The sequence below is a fragment of the Drosophila kikkawai genome, chromosome 2R (genome assembly GCF_030179895.1).
Source record: "Drosophila kikkawai strain 14028-0561.14 chromosome 2R, DkikHiC1v2, whole genome shotgun sequence".
NCBI classification, from domain to species: Eukaryota; Metazoa; Arthropoda; class Insecta; order Diptera; family Drosophilidae; genus Drosophila; species Drosophila kikkawai.
Genome location: NC_091729.1, coordinates 23,825,776 through 23,844,464, shown reverse-complemented (window position 1 = coordinate 23,844,464; position 18,689 = coordinate 23,825,776). Strand labels below are relative to the sequence as shown.

General features: G+C 42.6%; 6 protein-coding genes across 6 annotated transcripts; 2 read left to right on the top strand and 4 right to left on the bottom strand.

Moving 5' to 3' along the window:
- Positions 1-890: 890 nt before the first annotated feature.
- RabX1 (RAS oncogene family member RabX1) lies at positions 891-5,661 on the bottom strand. The gene is made up of 3 exons (XM_017169454.3): positions 5,261-5,661; positions 3,733-3,866; positions 891-2,046 (listed from the first exon to the last, which is right to left on the bottom strand). Exons 1-3 carry the CDS (start codon positions 5,301-5,303, stop codon positions 1,438-1,440), a joined length of 786 nt encoding a protein of 261 aa, XP_017024943.1. The 5' UTR covers positions 5,304-5,661; the 3' UTR covers positions 891-1,437.
- Positions 5,662-6,115: 454 nt separating this feature from the next.
- On the top strand, positions 6,116-10,225 carry mi (minus). The gene is made up of 9 exons (XM_017169292.3): positions 6,116-6,377; positions 6,573-6,645; positions 6,712-7,727; positions 7,792-7,926; positions 7,986-8,120; positions 8,185-8,246; positions 8,312-8,916; positions 8,983-9,143; positions 9,222-10,225. The coding sequence occupies exons 2-9, from the start codon at positions 6,574-6,576 to the stop codon at positions 9,820-9,822; spliced, it is 2,787 nt and encodes a 928-aa protein (XP_017024781.1). The 5' UTR covers positions 6,116-6,377; position 6,573; the 3' UTR covers positions 9,823-10,225.
- On the bottom strand, positions 10,092-12,992 carry bw (brown). The gene is made up of 8 exons (XM_017169293.3): positions 12,587-12,992; positions 12,266-12,498; positions 11,617-12,209; positions 11,371-11,565; positions 11,204-11,309; positions 11,030-11,148; positions 10,528-10,967; positions 10,092-10,473 (listed from the first exon to the last, which is right to left on the bottom strand). The coding sequence occupies exons 1-8, from the start codon at positions 12,735-12,737 to the stop codon at positions 10,286-10,288; spliced, it is 2,025 nt and encodes a 674-aa protein (XP_017024782.1). The 5' UTR covers positions 12,738-12,992; the 3' UTR covers positions 10,092-10,285.
- Positions 12,993-13,129: 137 nt separating this feature from the next.
- ppk3 (pickpocket 3) lies at positions 13,130-15,298 on the bottom strand. The gene is made up of 6 exons (XM_017169014.3): positions 14,607-15,298; positions 14,451-14,547; positions 14,281-14,384; positions 14,137-14,215; positions 13,466-13,820; positions 13,130-13,404 (listed from the first exon to the last, which is right to left on the bottom strand). Exons 1-6 carry the CDS (start codon positions 15,296-15,298, stop codon positions 13,130-13,132), a joined length of 1,602 nt encoding a protein of 533 aa, XP_017024503.1.
- A 306-nt stretch (positions 15,299-15,604) lies between these two features.
- Gr59e (Gustatory receptor 59e) lies at positions 15,605-16,936 on the bottom strand. Its single transcript, XM_017169024.1, has 3 exons — positions 16,010-16,936; positions 15,794-15,949; positions 15,605-15,712 (listed from the first exon to the last, which is right to left on the bottom strand). Exons 1-3 carry the CDS (start codon positions 16,934-16,936, stop codon positions 15,605-15,607), a joined length of 1,191 nt encoding a protein of 396 aa, XP_017024513.1.
- A 147-nt stretch (positions 16,937-17,083) lies between these two features.
- Positions 17,084-18,507, top strand: Gr59f (Gustatory receptor 59f). Its single transcript, XM_070284412.1, has 4 exons — positions 17,084-17,107; positions 17,164-18,111; positions 18,167-18,319; positions 18,381-18,507. Exons 1-4 carry the CDS (start codon positions 17,084-17,086, stop codon positions 18,480-18,482), a joined length of 1,227 nt encoding a protein of 408 aa, XP_070140513.1. The 3' UTR covers positions 18,483-18,507.
- The last annotated feature ends 182 nt before the right edge of the window (positions 18,508-18,689 follow it).

The window sequence follows — 18,689 nt, the reverse complement described above, 5'->3', positions numbered from 1 at the left end:
AAGAGAGAGTGAGCGTGCTGGGGGTATATCGGCTATTATTGGATTTTGTATTTGCTTGGACGGCTGCTGTGGGCATTTATTGATTTTATATCAATTAGATCTGCTGTCAACTGCGTTTGATGTTCACTTTATCTTAGGATTTAGCAGGTAAAATAGGCATTTTGTTTATTATTTATTCCTTGTTAGAAAAGTCACATCTTTGGAGGGTAAAAGTTCGATTAGACTTTAATATATCGAATTTTAAGATATCGAAAATATCGCATTTAACGTTTAACAAGAAAATAAACTGACTTTGGCCAGGAAAACTTTGTATACCCTTCGATATTGCAATTGAATCATGTCATCGCATTAAAAATCTATAAAAGCTAAGCCAAAAAATATACTAATTTCAGTATAACAAATTTATCAGAAGGTTAAATCATCTATATATCGATAAAATATCGATTTTTAAGAACAATTTTTAAATACAAAAGCAAATAAGCTGCTTGATAACCTTACTTAAACTGCTTTTGCAATTATTTTCATAGCTCTCTTATAACAAATCTCCCCCCAAAAAACACCCTTCAAAAAGCTATTACTAACATTTTTGGCGCTAAAAAGGTTGCCCTCATCATGGACAACTCATCTCCCCTATCAAGTGCCGCCTCAGAGGGTTAATAAAAATACCAGGTCACGCTTCTGGGGGCGAACTTAATGCCAAAGCATTAGGAGTGCTGGGCAAAGCCAATACAATTGTAACCCTTGGCTTTGTTATGAGGGCATTAAATTCCAATTACACGTTAAGTTGCCGCGTTAATGGCCAAGTTAATGCACTTGCAACTGCCGTTAGCCGTTAGCTAGGGGCGTGGCAAGCACATACACTCCCCCCGGAAATGACAAAGCACCAGAAATACATTACATTATTACATTTATATTTATATAAGTATATGCATGGAGTATAAAATGCTTTGTACATGAATTGGTGTTGCTGATGATGCTTTGTGAGTGAGTGTGTGTGTTGTTCCCTGTTGTTGTTGTTGTGTATTTAAAATTGTGTTAATCTTATGATTGGTAAGTCAAATGGGGGGCTTAAAGTCATAATATGCACGCGGCAATTGCTGTTCTCGCTTAGGATCTAGAGTTAAGATTACAATGAAGCGGTTAGTCCCAGCGCCTTGTCAGTAAATCCAGGATAAAGTAGTTAGTGGATCGTGGATCTATAGCCTATTCAGTGTATTAATACATAGCTTCAAGCCAAGCTTGCAATCTTGCTTATTTTTTTGTGGCGAATGCTTTTGGTCTTTGCTTTTTTCTTTTTTTTGGGATTGCTTAAACGATGCTGGGGTGGGCCTCTTTCGGCCTGTATTCGAACTAAAGTCTGGTTCTGTTTCTTGACAATCACATTGGTTCTTTCACAGAGATGGATCCTAGGGATCAAGGGAGAGTGGCCACACGATCTTAATAGCAGCACCAGCTGGGCCGCTCCACCTCTCCAAGCGCAATATGCTCGATACTCCACGGCGCTGTCTCTAGCCTGCCCACGCCATTGGTCTTTACATCCTCACCCTCCACGGTCAGACCTATGTCTACGTAGGGCAGCCGAAAGGCAGCATTTCCTGGACTTCTGGCCAGAGCAGCCACCGTATGACTAAAGGCAGTATTGGTGTTGGTGTACGCCAGCGAATCAGTGGACTCAAAGGAGCGCAGCGACGGACTCTTGCCCTCATCCGCCAGTCGAACTAAGCCCTGAGCCGTTGATATGAAGACCTGTTGCAGGCCCTGATCCGTTTCGGTGGAGGTCTCAAAATACGTGGCTCCTATGGAGGTGGCAAAGACAAAGGCCTCTTCGCGGGACACTGCCCGCTGTGACTGCATATCCATTTTGTTGCCCACCAAAGTGAGTATCATGGGATCCTGAACATTGCGATGCAGTTCCTGTATCCAAGACTTGATTTCTGTGAAGGTTTTGTACTGCGTCAAATCAAAGACCAGAATGGCAGCATTGGCATTCCTATAATACATGGGTGCCACGGCTCTATATCGCTCCTGGCCAGCTGTATCCCAGATCTTCAAGGAAAAGAGTTCGGAAGTAAATAAGTAAAATAGTTTTTGATGAGATAAATATTTTAAAAAATATTTAAAAATTAAATGCACTAATTTTCCATAGTTTAAGACATTTTCTTTATAACATCAAACTTTTCCCTTTCAAAATACATCCCTCTGACCTGCCACTTGAACTTTAATTGAGCCATTCAGCGCTTATTCCGCAATTGTGCTCTTTATGGCCGCGCTTTCCCACAGCAATAACAATCATATTGGATGTGGGATCTGCACTTCAGGTCTCGAGAAGGGACTTCTCTTCTTTATGCGCTCGATAATAAAAATTTTTTTTGGGGCAACGACATGTTCATTGGCGAAACTTAATCGAAGCACACACAAACAGAGGGACGGAGACAAAGAGCTTCGAATCTATGCGATATGCGAATGGTGAAAAAAAAACGAAGAAAAATCTGCCAACTATATCCCCATTCGGTATTCATACTTATTGTGGTCAGACACAACGGGTGCTTCTGCTGGTCTGTTGAATCTGACACTTTGGGATTGATGGGACCTGCTTCGAATGGGATTTTAAATGCATTAAAGCTAAGAATTTTATTAGGAAAATACAGAAATAGTTAATTTTGCTATTTTAAATAAGAAATTAATGTATTTTTCTGCGATATATATAAATTTTAATATGAAATTTGAATAATTTGATTAAATAATATGTAAATGGTAAGGAGTGTGAGCAATAACATAAATTTCTAGCATTTTAAACTTTCAAAAACATAATTATTTAACTTATTTGTAATATTAATTAATAATATTAAATGTTATTATTAATATAATATTAAATTGATATATTTTCCTGTCAAATATTACAATTGTAATATGAAATTTAATTAATAAGTAAATATTTAGGACAGAGAGTGAACTATTTTATACATTTCTAGCATTTTAAATCTTTAAAAATTACATTTTATACTTATTTTTAGCTTTAACTTGAAATTAATCCGTTTTAACGTTGTTTTAAAGTCTAAGAACCTAAAAAAAAATGTTAGAAATGGTTTTTTTAACCCTAAATCCCAAAAACCCTACACTATATAATTCCCAAACACCTTGTTAGAGTAAAACCTAGTTAACCAAGTACACCCACTTCCACTTATTGTAAAAACCATTATTATATGTGCTTGTCTACGTATAAAAAGCGAAATCATCCAAGAGAATATATGGCAGCCAGGGCCAAAGGGGTGCTGTAACCCTATCATCGCAAGGAGAAGCTGCTTTTGCTGCTGCCCGCGCTCAGCTTATCAATAAACTATAAAAAAAAGGAAAGGCGTGCTAAAAAAAACACCAAAATAAACAAATAACACACAAAGTGCAGTGGACGCAGAAATTGCAAAATAAAAAACAAATAAAGTGACCGAAACAGGGGGGAGGAACGGACCGGACCGAACCGGACCGGACAAATAAAGGACCCGGTGGCACTGCCAGTGGCAGAATAAACCCAGATTAGCGTTCCGGCAGCCAAGCTGGCAAATAGGATTAGTGGAAGAGCAGAGGCGTGCCGAAGCGGAGGCAAATTCCTTTGGCTTTGGCTTTGGCTTCGGCTTTTTTACGAGGCAATTCCATTTGCGTTGGCGCCTCTTTCCCTACCTCCCCCCCAAAAGAGTTGGCTGCAGTGATATTGTACATGTGTTTGGGTATACGCACTTGCAATTTTATTTTGACCTCCTCCAGAATGATGTTGCATGTGAAAAAGGACACGGCTATCGTTGGCACTTCGCTTTCGCTGCGGTGTAGGGTGTTTTTTATATACCGGATGACCAGACGGGTTTTGCCCACACCTGAAAAGGGGTAAATAAATAGTTTATTGTATTTAAAATTGATATTAGGACTTGATAATATTTTAAAATAATTTATTTACATTTTCTAAAGATTTCAGGCTATTAATTTAAAAATATTTATAGGTTTATGTATCTTTTAAAATGCAAAATATAAGAATTTAAAAATTGAAACATAACACATACTGAAAAAATGTTTAATATTCAAAATAGTCTCCTTTTAATACTCCACTACTTATCAGTTTTAATTAAATTAACATACAAAATAAAAAAATAAAAAATACACAACTAACAAAGTTACAAAACTGACTTCATTCTCGTTCGATCACTATTTGTTTATAAATCCCCCACAAATTATCAGCTTTGTTTTCAACAAACGCGCCACAGCTCACGCATTAATTGACCACTGATTAATCATGGCTAAATAAATATATAAAATATAACTATAACAACAAACAAACAAAATTGGAGACGCACTCGTCGAGCAAAGGTGGTAAACACTGATAAGGAAATCGCGTACCAACTGCAAAACTCTTTGTTTGCGGCTCTGAAAAGCCCCTTACTTCTCCGATATCCAGAGTATATGTGCACTGAATCATCTTGGAAAGAACAGATTCTATATACAAATATGTAAGTGTCTCCAGAAAAGTAACGCCTATCAATCTGTGAATTCCTTTGTGGCGTAAAATTAAGCTCATCCACATGAATATGTATGGGTTATACGATGTGTGTGTCTATATCCACATTAATGTACATACATTGTAGGTGTCTTGGGTAAACGTTGGCCTTGGGGGACAATTTAAATATTGACATTACAAATGTAATAGTTGCCTGACCCCAATATAGTTATTGAACCTGATAACATTGAATGGAACCTAAAATACTATAGTCTTTCGGCTTAATCTGTTCAGTTTAGGTATATAAAATCTGACTTAATCAATGGAAATTGAGTTAATAAGGAAATCTTTAAGGCTGTGTCAAAAATAAATATCTTACTCAAACAGATTCAACATAATCTAGTAATCTTTATCTTCCCCCTTTATAAAACCCCATACTAAACGTTCCCTATAAGCAGGGCCACCTGTCTGGCTCAAGTCATGGAATGCAGCTGAGAGATAAGAAAAATCCCAACCAGTCTAAAAGGCAGGCCTTCCCCCCATTAAAGCCTTTCGGGTGGCTCATCTTCAGCAAGATTGCAGATTTGAATTCCGCGTTCGGGGCTTCCCCTTCATACCCAGCTCAAGGCTGTGACTTATCAGCGGCCTCTGCCTCCTCCGAGAGTGACTCTTATCAATTGCAAGAATAAGAATTACTTGCATTATGCGGATCGCTGACTTTTTTATATAAATGAAAGCCAAAGAGGCATTCAATGAATGAACTGGGTTTTTTGTACTCACCTCGCGAGCCCAGTACCACCACTTTGCCCTCAATTCCGCGCATCTCGCCAAGATTAACGGATTAATCGCATTGCTGGGTGACGTTTGCCGTGGAATGATGTGTTGTTTGCTCGGCTGCTGCTGCTGCTGGTGCTGGTGCTGCCTCTGCTGCTGGTTTTGTTTTTGTTTTTTTGGCTAATAAGGCCACTTGGCTGTATTTTCTAGGTCGAAATGAGCCAGCAATTGTGGCTTTTACGGGGCCTGATGTGTACGGTTCCTCGGTCACAACTGAATTTATCGCTGTCGGTGGGGACTTTTGGGGCGGGCGCTACGATTAAACGCGCTCTGTCAGCAGCAAAGATAAAAGATTTAATAAATTTTAAGACTTGTTGTTATTGTTCGTTGTTATACAGCAATCAGCTGATTACCAGGGCTGCAGGCTCGTGTGTTTCTCTAGAAGCAACGATAGTTGCAGATATCGATAGTTTCACGGTCACGGTAACGGAATATCGAAAAACCTTAATTACAGTAAATTTTAGGGGTTTTATTTAATAAACTTAAATATTAAATTATGAATTCACAATTTTGGTTTTTGACGCCTTGAAAAACCTATTTTTCCAAATAAACATTTATATTTTATTTATATATTTTTAAACATTTCTTTTTTTATATATTTAAACGCTTAAATAATTTATTTAACATTTATATTTATATTTAACTATTTTATTTATATTTTTAAAATCTATAGTTATATTATTTATATAAATATAAAAATAAACTATTCCGTGATCACAGTTTAGTGACTGCCATCCGATAGTATCGCCTATCGTTGCTGGCATTTTCGTGACGCGTTAGCACCACCGCCAAAAACCAGGCAGATGTTCAACGCCACAGCGAGCGATTTTTAACAACAGTGTTTTAAAACTGAATTAAACTAATTAAATGTGTTTTAAGACAATTATTTAAGATGAACTAAGCCCCGCCAAGGTCGCACGCACAACTGGACACCGTAGAGAGGCTCGGAGCGTGCGACAAAAGGGCAATAAATGCCCCTAAAACCCGGCGGTCTACGCGCGTTTTTCGCTTGGGCGGCTTAGTTTTTCCCCCCTACCTGGGAAAAGTGCCACATTTCCAAAAGGTAAATGCACTTTCATTAAGATTGATGCGCTTGTGATAAGGAAATCGTCAATGCCTAGCCTTTGCGGACTTTCGCTTTCGTTTTTCCGGAGCTCCACAAAGTGCAGCAAGAAAAAACTAGAGCGAGCCTGTACATAAGGCCGCGTGCCTTAGCCAAGAGCTATAACTACAACAAAAAATCTATTTTTATTTAAAGAATGGCCACCAGCAACTCTTTAAGGAATAAAATAAACAACAGCTATGAATCGGAGCCTTCCACGGGAAGCGGGGTGAGATATAATATGATTTAAAAACCTTTTAAAACCTCTAAAACCATGAAAAACTCTTTTTTGCAGTCTTCGCTCAGTGAAAACAATGAGGGCCACATATCTGACGAGGAGCACTTAAATCTACCGTATCTGATGAAACCAAAACCACTGACCGAGACCCGTACAACACCAAAAAACACTACTCCACCACCTGCCTCTGCCCCAAAGACCGGCAGCCAAGAGTCCCAGTTCAAGGGCTTCGGCGACAGTCCGTATGGCCAGGTTAACAAGCGTTTGTATGGCTCCCAGCTGCAGAACCTGAAACTGCCCGAGGTGGAGCCTCCCCCGGCCAACCGTGGTCCCTCACCCGGAAAGATAGTCTTTCCCCGTTTCTACGACTCGCTGATCGAGGAGAACAGCTGCAATGCCGTGGACATGGCCGTGTCGGTGTCGGTTGAGCTCACAACCACCACGACGACGACGATAACTACGGGCAGTCTCTCCTTCGATGGCAAAATCAAAAGTCTGACTGAGGAGCAGGAGAAACCGGGTACCTCCCGGCTATCCACCGTGTTGGAAACCTCGCTGAATACCTCACAGCAAAAGTTCAACAACGAACGCTCGCCCGATCTCTTTGCCGACAGCGATGATGAAGAGGAGAAGGCTGACCCACCCACAAGACTTGAAGATCTGCCCGAGGCCTTGGATGAATCACAATGCACCAGCGATGTGCGTGCCCGCGCCACGGAATCCAGCTTTGTGGATGAGCAGACACTGGACATGTCGGCCACCCAGCTAAATGCCAACGATACGCGTTCACAGTTCTTGGAGAACTGTCGCCGAGAGCGAGAACTCTATCGAAGGATACGACGCTGTTTGCAGGGTGTTAGACCGCCGCCCACAGTGACCAATCCCGAAATGGATGTGATCAAAACTGTGCTTAGCATGAAGGAAAAGGTGCTTAACTTTATGTCGAAGGAGGATCCAGCCACGATTGAAGATGGTGTGACCACCTCCTCCTTGTTTCGGCCCACTCATAGTCTATTGGAGGCCCAAAACATGGGCTGGCGGGAGGTTTTAAGCGTGAGACAACATGGATTGAGGTAGATTTTACTTTTTGAAGTAATTTTTTTACTGTAAAAATATTAAATTTGGTTCTAATTGCAGCTACAACTTAAACAAAGCTGCCGAACAAAATGAATACCTCAGCATGTCTGTGGTGGATCGTTATGTGGGAGTGGAGACAGCCACCTCCTACGTGCGTTCCCCCTCGAGTGCCAAGAAGCGAAATATGCGAATGAAGTGAGTTATAGAAATTATTTTCGTTTCCTTAAACAATTTCTAACTATTTTGTTCTCCAGAATGCTCACCCAATCACCGGGCAATCGCCTTAGTCACCTGGCCAAGCGCCGTGCCATATTTTCATCGGCAAATCTGGCCACCAACTCACAGAAGCTAAACAGTTCAATTGGACCACAAATATTGCTAGAAAAGAAGTGGGTTAATCAAGTTACAACTCTTCCTTAAATGGGAAATAATTTCTTAAAATTAAATTCACAGAAAAGTGCGAAACAAGCGCAAGGCCACGCCCAAACGCAAGACTCCAGGCAGCAAAAAGAAAGGTAAGTCCAGAGATAAGATAAGCCTTTGTATAACAAATCTTAATTTATATAATTCTCTTTCCCAGCTCGCAAGACGCCCACTTCATCCGCCCGCAAACGTCTCTACCGCACCGATCTCATCAAACCGGGTCCGGGTCCCTCGAGGGAAACCTCCAAGCGCGCCCTATTCCAAAGCCCAGCCAAGTCCCTCCAGCAGCAGCTAATGCCACCCAAGCCTTTGTTTAAACCAGAGATTGCCAATCGCGTAGAGCGTTCCAAGAGGGCTCTTTTCTCGCCGGATCACCAAGGTGGTGGCAGCCAACTGGAGTCATTGCTGAAGCGAAAACGTAATGCCTGCGATGATGAGGACTCCGCTGATATGGCCAGTCAGAGCAGCAAGCTGTTCCGTGCCGAAAGTAGTGGACCCAGCGGCTTGACGCCCCGTGCCCTCAAGATCAAGAGTCAGAGCTTCTGCATTGGAGCTGGTTCCTCCACAACAGGTATGCAGCAGAAGGCGACACAGCAGCAGCTGACGGCAGCGGGAGTCAGTCAATCGCGACTCAGTCTGGGATTAAGCGGCAGCAGCAGCAATTTGGCCAGCAGTGGAACGCCGCTGGCGAATAAACTGCAACGAGCACAATCGGAGATGAGCGCCACGCCGAATAGTAGCATGACGGATAATCAGAGAAAGGTAAGTCCTTAAGGGAGGGGGTAGTTCCTTGCAAATTCAAGTATTTCAATAATTTTATTCTCTTAGAAACTCCTTTGGGCTGTATCCCAGGCCCTGCAAGAGCGTAAAATCACAGCCAAGCATGAGCACTTCCGTCAGCATGCAGCGGATCTCACGCGTATTGTGAAGCGCATCTTCCAGGAATTCTACCTAGGACACACAACCAGCAATAGCGAGACGCTGTTAAGGTAAATTTCACAGGGGTTGAGGAAAGTCATTTTCTTATTTATTGCAACTCTCTCTTCTTCTTTTCCTCCCTCCTACAGGCTAGCCAAGAAGTTTGCCTTCAGCGTCATTGCGGGCAAAAATGCGGACGATATTTACCTGCAGGCACGCAGTCAAGAGAGCGAGGCCAAGCGATTGTCCAGCACCCGGCTCTCTGGCTACATAGGACCCGAAGAGTTTGCCCAGCGCAAGTTGCTTTTGTCTCAAACTTCCTCCGGTGTGGGTACTTTAGCGGGTTCCACACGCTCGTTACACAACATCTTTGGCAGTGAAAACTCCATTGATTCGTTTGGTTTGAGCCAGCAGACAAGCGCCTGCACGGATACCCAATCGAGTTTAGTGAATCGCATAGCCGAGGATTTGTTTTGTAAGGAAAGGCAGCCTATACGACCGAATCCCACATTGCAAAATAGCTCTTCAAAGAGCAATCTGGGTGGTCTAGCCTTGCGAGAGAATGTGGACTGTGAGCTAAGAAGATCAGCGCAGAAGAATTTCACGGGCAAGGATCAAAGGAACATAAGTCCCTACTATGGAGGAGGTGGAAATGGAAGCAACGGCTCGGCCCGAAAGTTCCAAGTGACGCCAGCGAACAGCAACAATTCGGGAGGAAAGGCCAAGCGACAGATATCCTTTGACTGCTAAGATAAGAGAAAAGGTAAAGGGAAACCCCTCCCTTTACCTAACCTCATATTGAAACCGTTTACTTTTTGTTTTCTATTATTTTTTTTTATGGTTGCTTTAGCTTAATTTATTTAACTGCCTAGTACTCTCTCTAAACCCAAACCCAAAGGCAGACAACCGTTTAAAAATAGGTATTAAAAAAAATATATATATAAAATACATCTCTTGTAGATCTTATAGATCGCCTGCCTTAGCTACCGACTTGCTCAAAATTTTAGTTAAAATTCAACTAAGATCTATATGGGATTTATTTTATGATGCGCGACTCAAAAACCACAATGAATGCAATATTTTCCACTGAAGTCTAGACGTAGAATGTACCAAAATTTGTGCTTAAAAATTACAAATTAACAACTGAAATCAAGCTGAAATCGTAATTATTTCTAAGAGTGTAAAGTGAAATTTTAGCATAATAAAAGCTTTGTCAATAGTAGCCACTGCGATGTACATAACGTCGAACTAGCCAGAAGGAGACAATGTGAAAGATTATGGCCACCACTAAAAGGCTGAAGCAGTCCAGCCAGTAGGTGTAGTCGGCAGTGCGGTAAGAGCCCTGCTGCAGCACCTCCAGGCCGGTCTTGATGCAAGGATGATCCACATTGACAGGACAATCTGTGGAGGGATACATCTCTTAGTTATCCATGGTTTAAATTACTTCTTTCTTACCTATATTATCAATATCAATCCAAAAGTTGTACATCAAGGCCTCGTTGGAGTAAAAAAACAATGAAAGGTACTTCAGCCCGGGCACCGTGTCCACATTCATGTAGGTTCCTCCAAATATTAGAAAAATCAAATCAAAAGGCGCTGCACATTCCGAGGCCATTTTATCCGTTTCAAAAAGGCTGGAAAGGAAGACACCATAACCCACAGCTGCCACTGCAGACAAGCTCATCAGAAAGCCCATGCTCAAGTACAGGAAGAAGCCTCGGGTGTAGTATATAGAGGCATAAATCACGGAGAGAAATACATAGGCCTTGAAAAAGGCCACTGGAACAAAGGAGAGCACCAGGGCCACATAGTAGGCGGAGAGGCTATATGTGCCCTCGCCCACTTCACGCCGGATGATGGGCAGGGCAGCGGGAAAGATGTAGGTTACTCCATAGCTGTTCGAGAAGATATCTTGGCTAAAGTCTTATAAATCCGGGGAAATGATTACTACTCTCACCTGAAGGTAAAGATCATCTCATTGCTGAGCATGAATATAGAACCACCCACATCTTGAACTGTGCGTTGAGTTAGACCACCAATGCCGGAGTACATCAAGGATAGCGTTACTGCAGTAATCTGAGGATATAAAAGATAATAAAACTAAAAAATCAAAGGAGTACCTAAAACTCACCATAAAAAACCCAAAGGCAATGAGGGCGCTCTTTATATTCCTCAGATCTTCCGTCATGAAGCGCACCATCAAGAGATAAACCTGATATACCCAACGTATCTTCTTGCTAAAGGGATATAGGAGGTTATACTATATAAATCTTTGTATTAATTTCCTGGGACCCTCACAAGTTTTGGACATGCTTTAGATAATCTCCACTATAGCTACGTGCTAGAAGCCAGCTTCCTGTATAAAGACCATCCGTCTCGTGCTCGTACTTGGCTCGGAGGACAGCTCCAGCATTCTCCTTGCCATCCTTATCCGCCAGGGTCTTCAAATAAAAGTCAGCTGGATTGCAGTTTAAAGGAAGTTCATAGCCCAAACTAAAAAGGGAGGAGTATTAATAAAAAGGATACTCCCGCTAGCCTACTTACTCTGTAAAAAATTTGGCTGCCTGCTCGGTGCGTCCCTGGTAAACTATCCTGCCACCATCCATCAGGATAATATGTGTAAACAGCTCAAAAATATCCGACGTAGGCTGATGAATAGAACAGATGGCCGCCTTCTTGTGGGTCCCATTAGGACTATTGTTAAGGATACTAAGAGTGGGCAAATCCCGCATTCCCTGCAACAGACTCTCATGGGATTGACCCACCACTTCCATCTCTATGGACTTGCTGCCACTGCCACTGGCACTGCTCTCGCCACTGCTTGTCTCAAAGGAATCCTCGCCATAGACCTGGTTCAAGGAGTGCTTGGCTATCCTTCTCCTAGTGCACAAATGCCTCAACGTTTTAATCACTGAATAGGCACTAAAGCTGTCCAGACCCGTGGTGGGTTCATCGCAAAACAAGAAGATGGGATCAGTTATTAGCTCCTCGGCCAGGCTCAGTCGCTTTCTCTCTCCGCCGGACAACTGCTGGATGCGGGTGTGGGCCGAGTCCCTCAAACCCACAGCCAAAAGGAGATCTGCTACCCTCTGGCGTTTTTCCGACTTGGTAGTGCGACGATGCATCTTAAAGTGGGACTGGGTAGGCCAAGTATTACGTTATGTATTTAAGATCTCTTTTAGCAGGAACCCACCATAAAATACAGATGCTCGTAGGCCGTAAATGTCTTCACGTTGATCTCAAACTGCGGCAGAAAGCTGGAGATGCGCGTCATCTGATTCCGTTCCATGGCCATGCCGTTCAAAACCACATCCCCGGTCAGGTTACCGCGCAGCCGTTGCGAAATGGCCGCCAGCAACGTGGTCTTACCCGCTCCGGATCCGCCCAAGATGGCGATGAGGTCGCCGGTCTTCATATGCCCGCTGGCTGGAAAACCCAAGTCGAGTGGGGCAACCGCAAGTTAGTCCCATTCCCACAAAGCCCCGCCACATCCATATCCGGAGCATTGACTTACCGTCTTGGAGGATGCATAGCTCTCGCTTTTTGCGGCACTCATTCCAAAAACTGTAGTTGCTTTGCTCCTGGGCAGGCACGTAGTAGTTGAGCTGCTTCCACTCCAGGCACAGGGAGGGTCCTCCCTGACCCGAGCTACCAGATTCTGGCATGGCACTTGGCCGGTTCAATCACCTCTTTGAGCAACTTTTTGGTATTCAAGCTGTGTTTGATTTTCCTGTACTAATCCCTGGGACAACTTATCACCTCCAGAATGGAGGCAGCAGACAGCGGCAGGTGGCTTATCTTATCTGAGGCTACTCCGAATGCCGCCTACAATGTATTTGCATATCTGCCAGGGGATCTCGTTTGGAGAGAAGCCTTAAAAAAAAAATTAATTCTGTCCCGGACAGACGACGACTGTTCGCGTTGAAGACCGACCGGCAACTGGGCAACGTTGATGCCAGCGACATGGTTTTCTACCCCCAATGGAGCTCACCCACCCTCCCTCCAAGTAACATTAAACTTTTGACCGCATTTGGGTTTGCCGGCTAATTGTCGCGTATCAATTCACATAGTCAAACGGCGGCAGTTCAGCGGTGTCGGCCAAAGAGAGGCGCTCGTCTACGAGATGTCGCTGTTGCTGTGGCTCTTGTTGGTGGTGGTGATTCGCCTCCGCTTTGCGGTTACCTCTTCCACAGAAAAGACGCACATGGCCCACGACCATGCGTAGAATGGTGAAGGCGTCCAGCAGCATATTATAGATGATCACGTGACCCATCTCCACCAGACCCATTACACTGACGCCCACAAAGAGGGCCAGGACACCGCCAAAGGATACTGGTGGGAAAAGATAATTATTTAAAAATGGAATATATGGTTACCTAGAAAACAGTCTCACCCACTAAATCCTCAAAGCTGTAGACCACATCTCGTCGCATCCGTACTTTAGGAGGAATCAAATCCCAACGAAAACTAGAGGTAGCTGTCTCACTGCTGCTCACCTCCTCGTTGTTTTTGACGCCCCAGGAACTCTTTTTTACGGTTTGCATGGTGTATTCGATCTCCGTGCAGGTGGAGGGACACTTACAGATGTGCAAAGCCCAGATAGGCCACTTGAAGTCCAGAAGACACTCAAAGCCAGCAGGATTGCAGCTGGGTCCCTCTACATAAGGATAAAAGAAGGGCACACAGTTGCACATTTCCAGAGCCATGACAGCACGACAGCGAGCCAGGCACAAGGATTTGCTGTAGATCTTAGAATACAAGAAAGATATATCATTTGAAATTATATATATTATATATAATAATAAACCCACTAAATCAGAGATAAAGGTAAAAGAAATCCCAAAGAGAAAGATACATTTCTCTTTCAGGCCAGATGCATCTAAATTTCTGTCTGGAAACTGAGTTCCCTGCACTGATATGACTTATCAGGTGTGGATTTTTTGTTGTTGTTTTACTTGAATCATTTGTTTATTTGACGAACCGAAACGCAGGGCATCGCCTCCAACACCAGAGTGCATCTCGGCCAGATAAGTAGAGAGTACAGACAGATAGATAGATAGATACCTTTAGGTTGGAAGTCTCCTCGTTGTTAAACACACACTTGCGCTGGGCCACACTGAGTTCGCGTAGGTTTTTCGATGCTCTACAAATTATAGAACATATAAACAAACCTCTTCTTGTCTGGAGAAGATGCCCCGCTCCACTTACACCGTTTCCAACACCTTGAACGAGGCGGTTATCTCGTCTGACTTGTGCAGCGCCACAATGTTTGCCTCTGTGGCGGATACCTCAAATGGCGAGTGGACGTCCAGCTGCAAGGTTGATACATTTCTATTAGTTTCAGATTCTAAAGAATGCTTTTTATTGTGTATATCTACCACGCCCGTGCTTTCGTACAAATCCATGCGTATATAGCACTGCTGCTTGCCATACTGGCAGGACAAGGGCTGGGGCATCAGCTCATAGGCCACGGGTCTAGCAAGGATTAAGGATGAAATATTTAACCTTAACCGAGTAACCGAAGCTCTACTCACTGCCCGCTCAGCACCGTGGACATGGGGGAGTTGATGGCATAGCAGGAACCCCGCTCCGTCATCACCATTTGCACATGAACCTCAAAACTGGAGTCAAAACTGCTGATGACCTGCTCAAACGGTCTGTCCACTCTTTGAATCATCTCGTACAAATCAATCTGATCGAATCTCTCATCCTCTGCAAACTTGGCCAACTCCGCATAGTTGCCAGCAGTGGCATTGACCACCGCATAAAGGAAATCCATAAAGTAAAAGTAATCCTCGTCAATGATGGACACATTCCACACTTCCTGTATGTACTCGTTGGCCTTAAAGGAGTCAATGTGATCGTAGTAGCAGAGTGTGACCGCCGGCAGGGATCCATTCCATCCACGATAGTCCCGATCCACCGAGATCACCGTGGGTGAGCTGAAATATCTATCCAGCTGAAAGCGACTCAGCAACAGGGCAGCAATCACACTGCTTATCACTATAGCCAGCCAGAAAAGTCTCTCCAGGAGGTGAATCCTTCGATTGACGCACAAACTAATGGCCAGGAGTCCTGTCTCAGCGCCAGCCTCGGCCACCACATCTCTTAGACGACCAGCATAGCTCCTGCAACCAGCTAGAAAGAGGCGAAGAAAGGCCAACAGTCCGCGGAGGAGTCTAACTGAAATGCCTTTCAGCCAGAGCCACAGTCGTCGTCTGTCCATTTTGAGCGAATGAAAGGAAAAACCTGCAGGGCAATGCTTTTATTCTGAGGTAAAATTAGCCATTAGAGTTGCATTTATCAGGTTACTTTCACAAAAGGCCATCAGGACGAAGATAATTTATCAGGAAACAAAGAAAAGGATTATTTTTTTCATTTATATAAATGGGTAAAAACCTTAGTAACAAAACATAAATACGGCTAGACCTTTATTTATGTAATTTAAATAGTAACAAATATTTCTTAAAAACTAAGAAGACTTCTAATTTTTATTTATTTTATTATCTAGTACATAATGTAGTACATATTCTCAAATATAAAGCCAGTTTGATTTGTTGAGAGCTACACCCATTAGCGATTTATTACCCAGTCCGATTTGTATGAGGAAAATAACAATGGCCATCAATACACCAAAAAACTGTCAACAAACAAAGGAAGATACTTTAATTGTTCCCCCAAATGGTGGCTTAAAGGGTTAATTCTCCTCCTACTCACTTACCCCACCCAAGGCCAGCGTGTCCAGTGGAACGATTCCACATGCCTCCAAAGGTTGAGCCAGACTAGTCTGGAGCTGCAGGAGAAATCGATTAATGGTTCTCTCCAAGTGGGAACTACAGACCTCCAGTTCATTGATTAACCTAAACAGCTGGCATTTCTAAAAGAGAAAATAACCCCTCAAAATGATATTTAACAGTTTAAAATAAGTCTTTCTTACCTTCTCCAAAATCTGTTCATTGACTGCCATAATAAACCAAATCCTTCCTCCATGCATGAGTAACCAAAGCAGGCGATAGATGAGCAACACACTCTCCTCCAGTTGAGGATTTTCAAAGAAATTAAAGACCAGATAGAGCTCCACACAGAAACTAGCCAGGGAGTTGGCAAAATTCAAGATCAGGAAGGTTCCAAATCGAGACAAGAGTTTCTTGTGCAGCAAATCCAAGTGGTGGCAAGTGGAACGCATCTCCTCCAGCCGTACAGAGTAACCTCCTCCAGCGTCCACTAGAACGGCAAAGGCAGACTCATATCTAGCATCTAGTTTGGTGATTCCCCCAGGCGGTCTCTGCTGCCACTTTAGCTCCTCCAATGCTCTCCTGATCTCATCCAAAAGAAGCCATAGAAAGTGTAAGGGGAGAGCATACTGCAGCAAGCCCAGACTCATCATCAAGCCAGGCAGGTTATATATGCTATTACTGATCCAGGTGGTCCAAAACTCAAATTTACAGGTAATAATATCAACAACAGCACAGAGTCCATGGAAAATGATGGAGATTACCATTAACTGGAGAGTCCTTTGATCGTGTTTTTTGTATATCATTTGAACTGCCTTGGAGTCCAGTCTTTTGATCATACGGTGAATCTCCAACTCCACTTCCTGGAGACTGGGAAGATGAAGTACAGCATGAAAAGCCAGAAAACCTATGACGGACATGTTTCCTGGGAATTCCAGCAAGTAAAGTATCTTCTCAATGGTGGGGATCTCTCCCTTGAACTCCACACATCTCCTGATGCTGTTGGTCCAAATGTATAAGAGTAAGCCCAAGCACCACAAGGAATGGAGCCAACGAAGGATTCCCTTTTTGTCGATGGGGGATATACCCAGAACTCTGTTGAGGTTCAGCAGGAAATCCGAAGCGTTCATCTTGAAGGGGTTTTAATTAATGAAGGGTAAACTGATTTACTGTCTTTAAGTTTAATTGATTTGATTGATTGATTAATTGTGAGTTCTAGACCACTCGACAGGCATAAAGCAAAGGTGTATCAAACAAGGATAAGCTCAGTTCTAATCATGTGGAGTGCAAAGAAACTACCAGTAAGACTCCTGAAGTCTAAAGCTTGGTTAAGGGAAGGGTAAAATAAAATTTCTTTAGAAAGAAATATCAAATAAAGCACCTTCCTATTCATAGGCCTCCTTCATACCATCAACAGTATGTCCAAAGATACCAACAGCTTCATAAGAACCTACACTGGCTTATAATCATCTCAGTCTTGGCCAATACTGCACCTATATCCCTGCTCCCTGGTTGTGACAATAGATTCTATCGACTTCTTCACCTCTGCTGGATGATCCTTTGGTACACCTGCTTCGCCTTGGCCTCCTACTGGGAGTTTATGCATGTCACCATCCAAAGGGCTTCCCTGGATCGCTACCTGAATGCTATTGAATCTGGAGTATATATAATCCATATTTTCGTCATTATGCTTTTCACTTGGAAATGGAGAAACTGGATACCTAAAGTATTCAAAGAGTTTATCAAATCGGATCTGGAGAGAGATTACACCATTGATCGCAAGAGAAGTCGTCGGTTTGTGGGGATGCAACTATTCCTAGTTGGAATTTTCACCTGTCTGGCCTTTACCTTTGCCTTTTGCAGCCAGAAATTCGTGGTCTCCAAATCCATCTTGAGTATCATCTGCTATGTGATGCCGAATATCATCAGTAGCTTATCCTTTATACAGTACTACCTTCTACTCCAAGGCATAGCTTGGCGCCAGAGGAAGGTCACTGAGAATTTGGAAAGGGAATTATTTATTTTGATAAATCCTCGCAGATCGGAAATCCAAAAATTCCGCCTTCAACACGCCGAGTTGACAAACTTCACCTGGCTGGTGAACCGCACTTTCTCATGGTCTATAGTACTCCTCTTCGTGGGCTGTTTCCTTAACTTTAATTTGGTTTTATTTTTGGTTTACCAGAGGGTAGAGAATCCGGATATGGGTGACTGGGCCAAGTGGTTCTACATGCTCCTGTGGCTGGCCATGCATTTGGGAAAAGTAGGCAGTATCCTTTATTTTAACCAGAAGGTTCAGGAAGAGGTGGGAATTGTACTTATTATTTTTAGAACATTTTTATTAATGATTTATCTTTTAGCAATCTAGATGTTTGGCTTTAGTAAATGCTGCATTCTTCATAGAATCTGATCTTCAGGAGACCATCAACCACTTTGTTTTTCAATTGCAGACGGATGTAAGGCAGCATGTGGTGGGAGGCGTCATTGTCCTGGATTTAAAGTTCCTGACAGCCGTAAGTTGACTAAAATGTATTTAAAATTATTTAAATATTTAAAATATGTTTACATATTTAGTTGTTAGTGGCCTCTGCAGACTTTTTTATCTTTTTGCTTCAATATGATGTCACTTACGAGGCTTTATCCAAAACGGTTCAAGGAAATGTGACAAAAACTTAATGGACATTCATTTTAAATATTTTACGAAACAGTTTACTGATTTCTTTTATAGAATTTTTTAAAATTGCAATAATTTCAGAAATAAAATTTATAAAATGAATGAAAGTTTTTAAAAATTGTAAGGCCAGAAATATAAATAATAAATTAATTTTATAAATTTAAAGCTTTTAAAAAATGGCGCCCCAATAGCAATCGATTACAGACCTA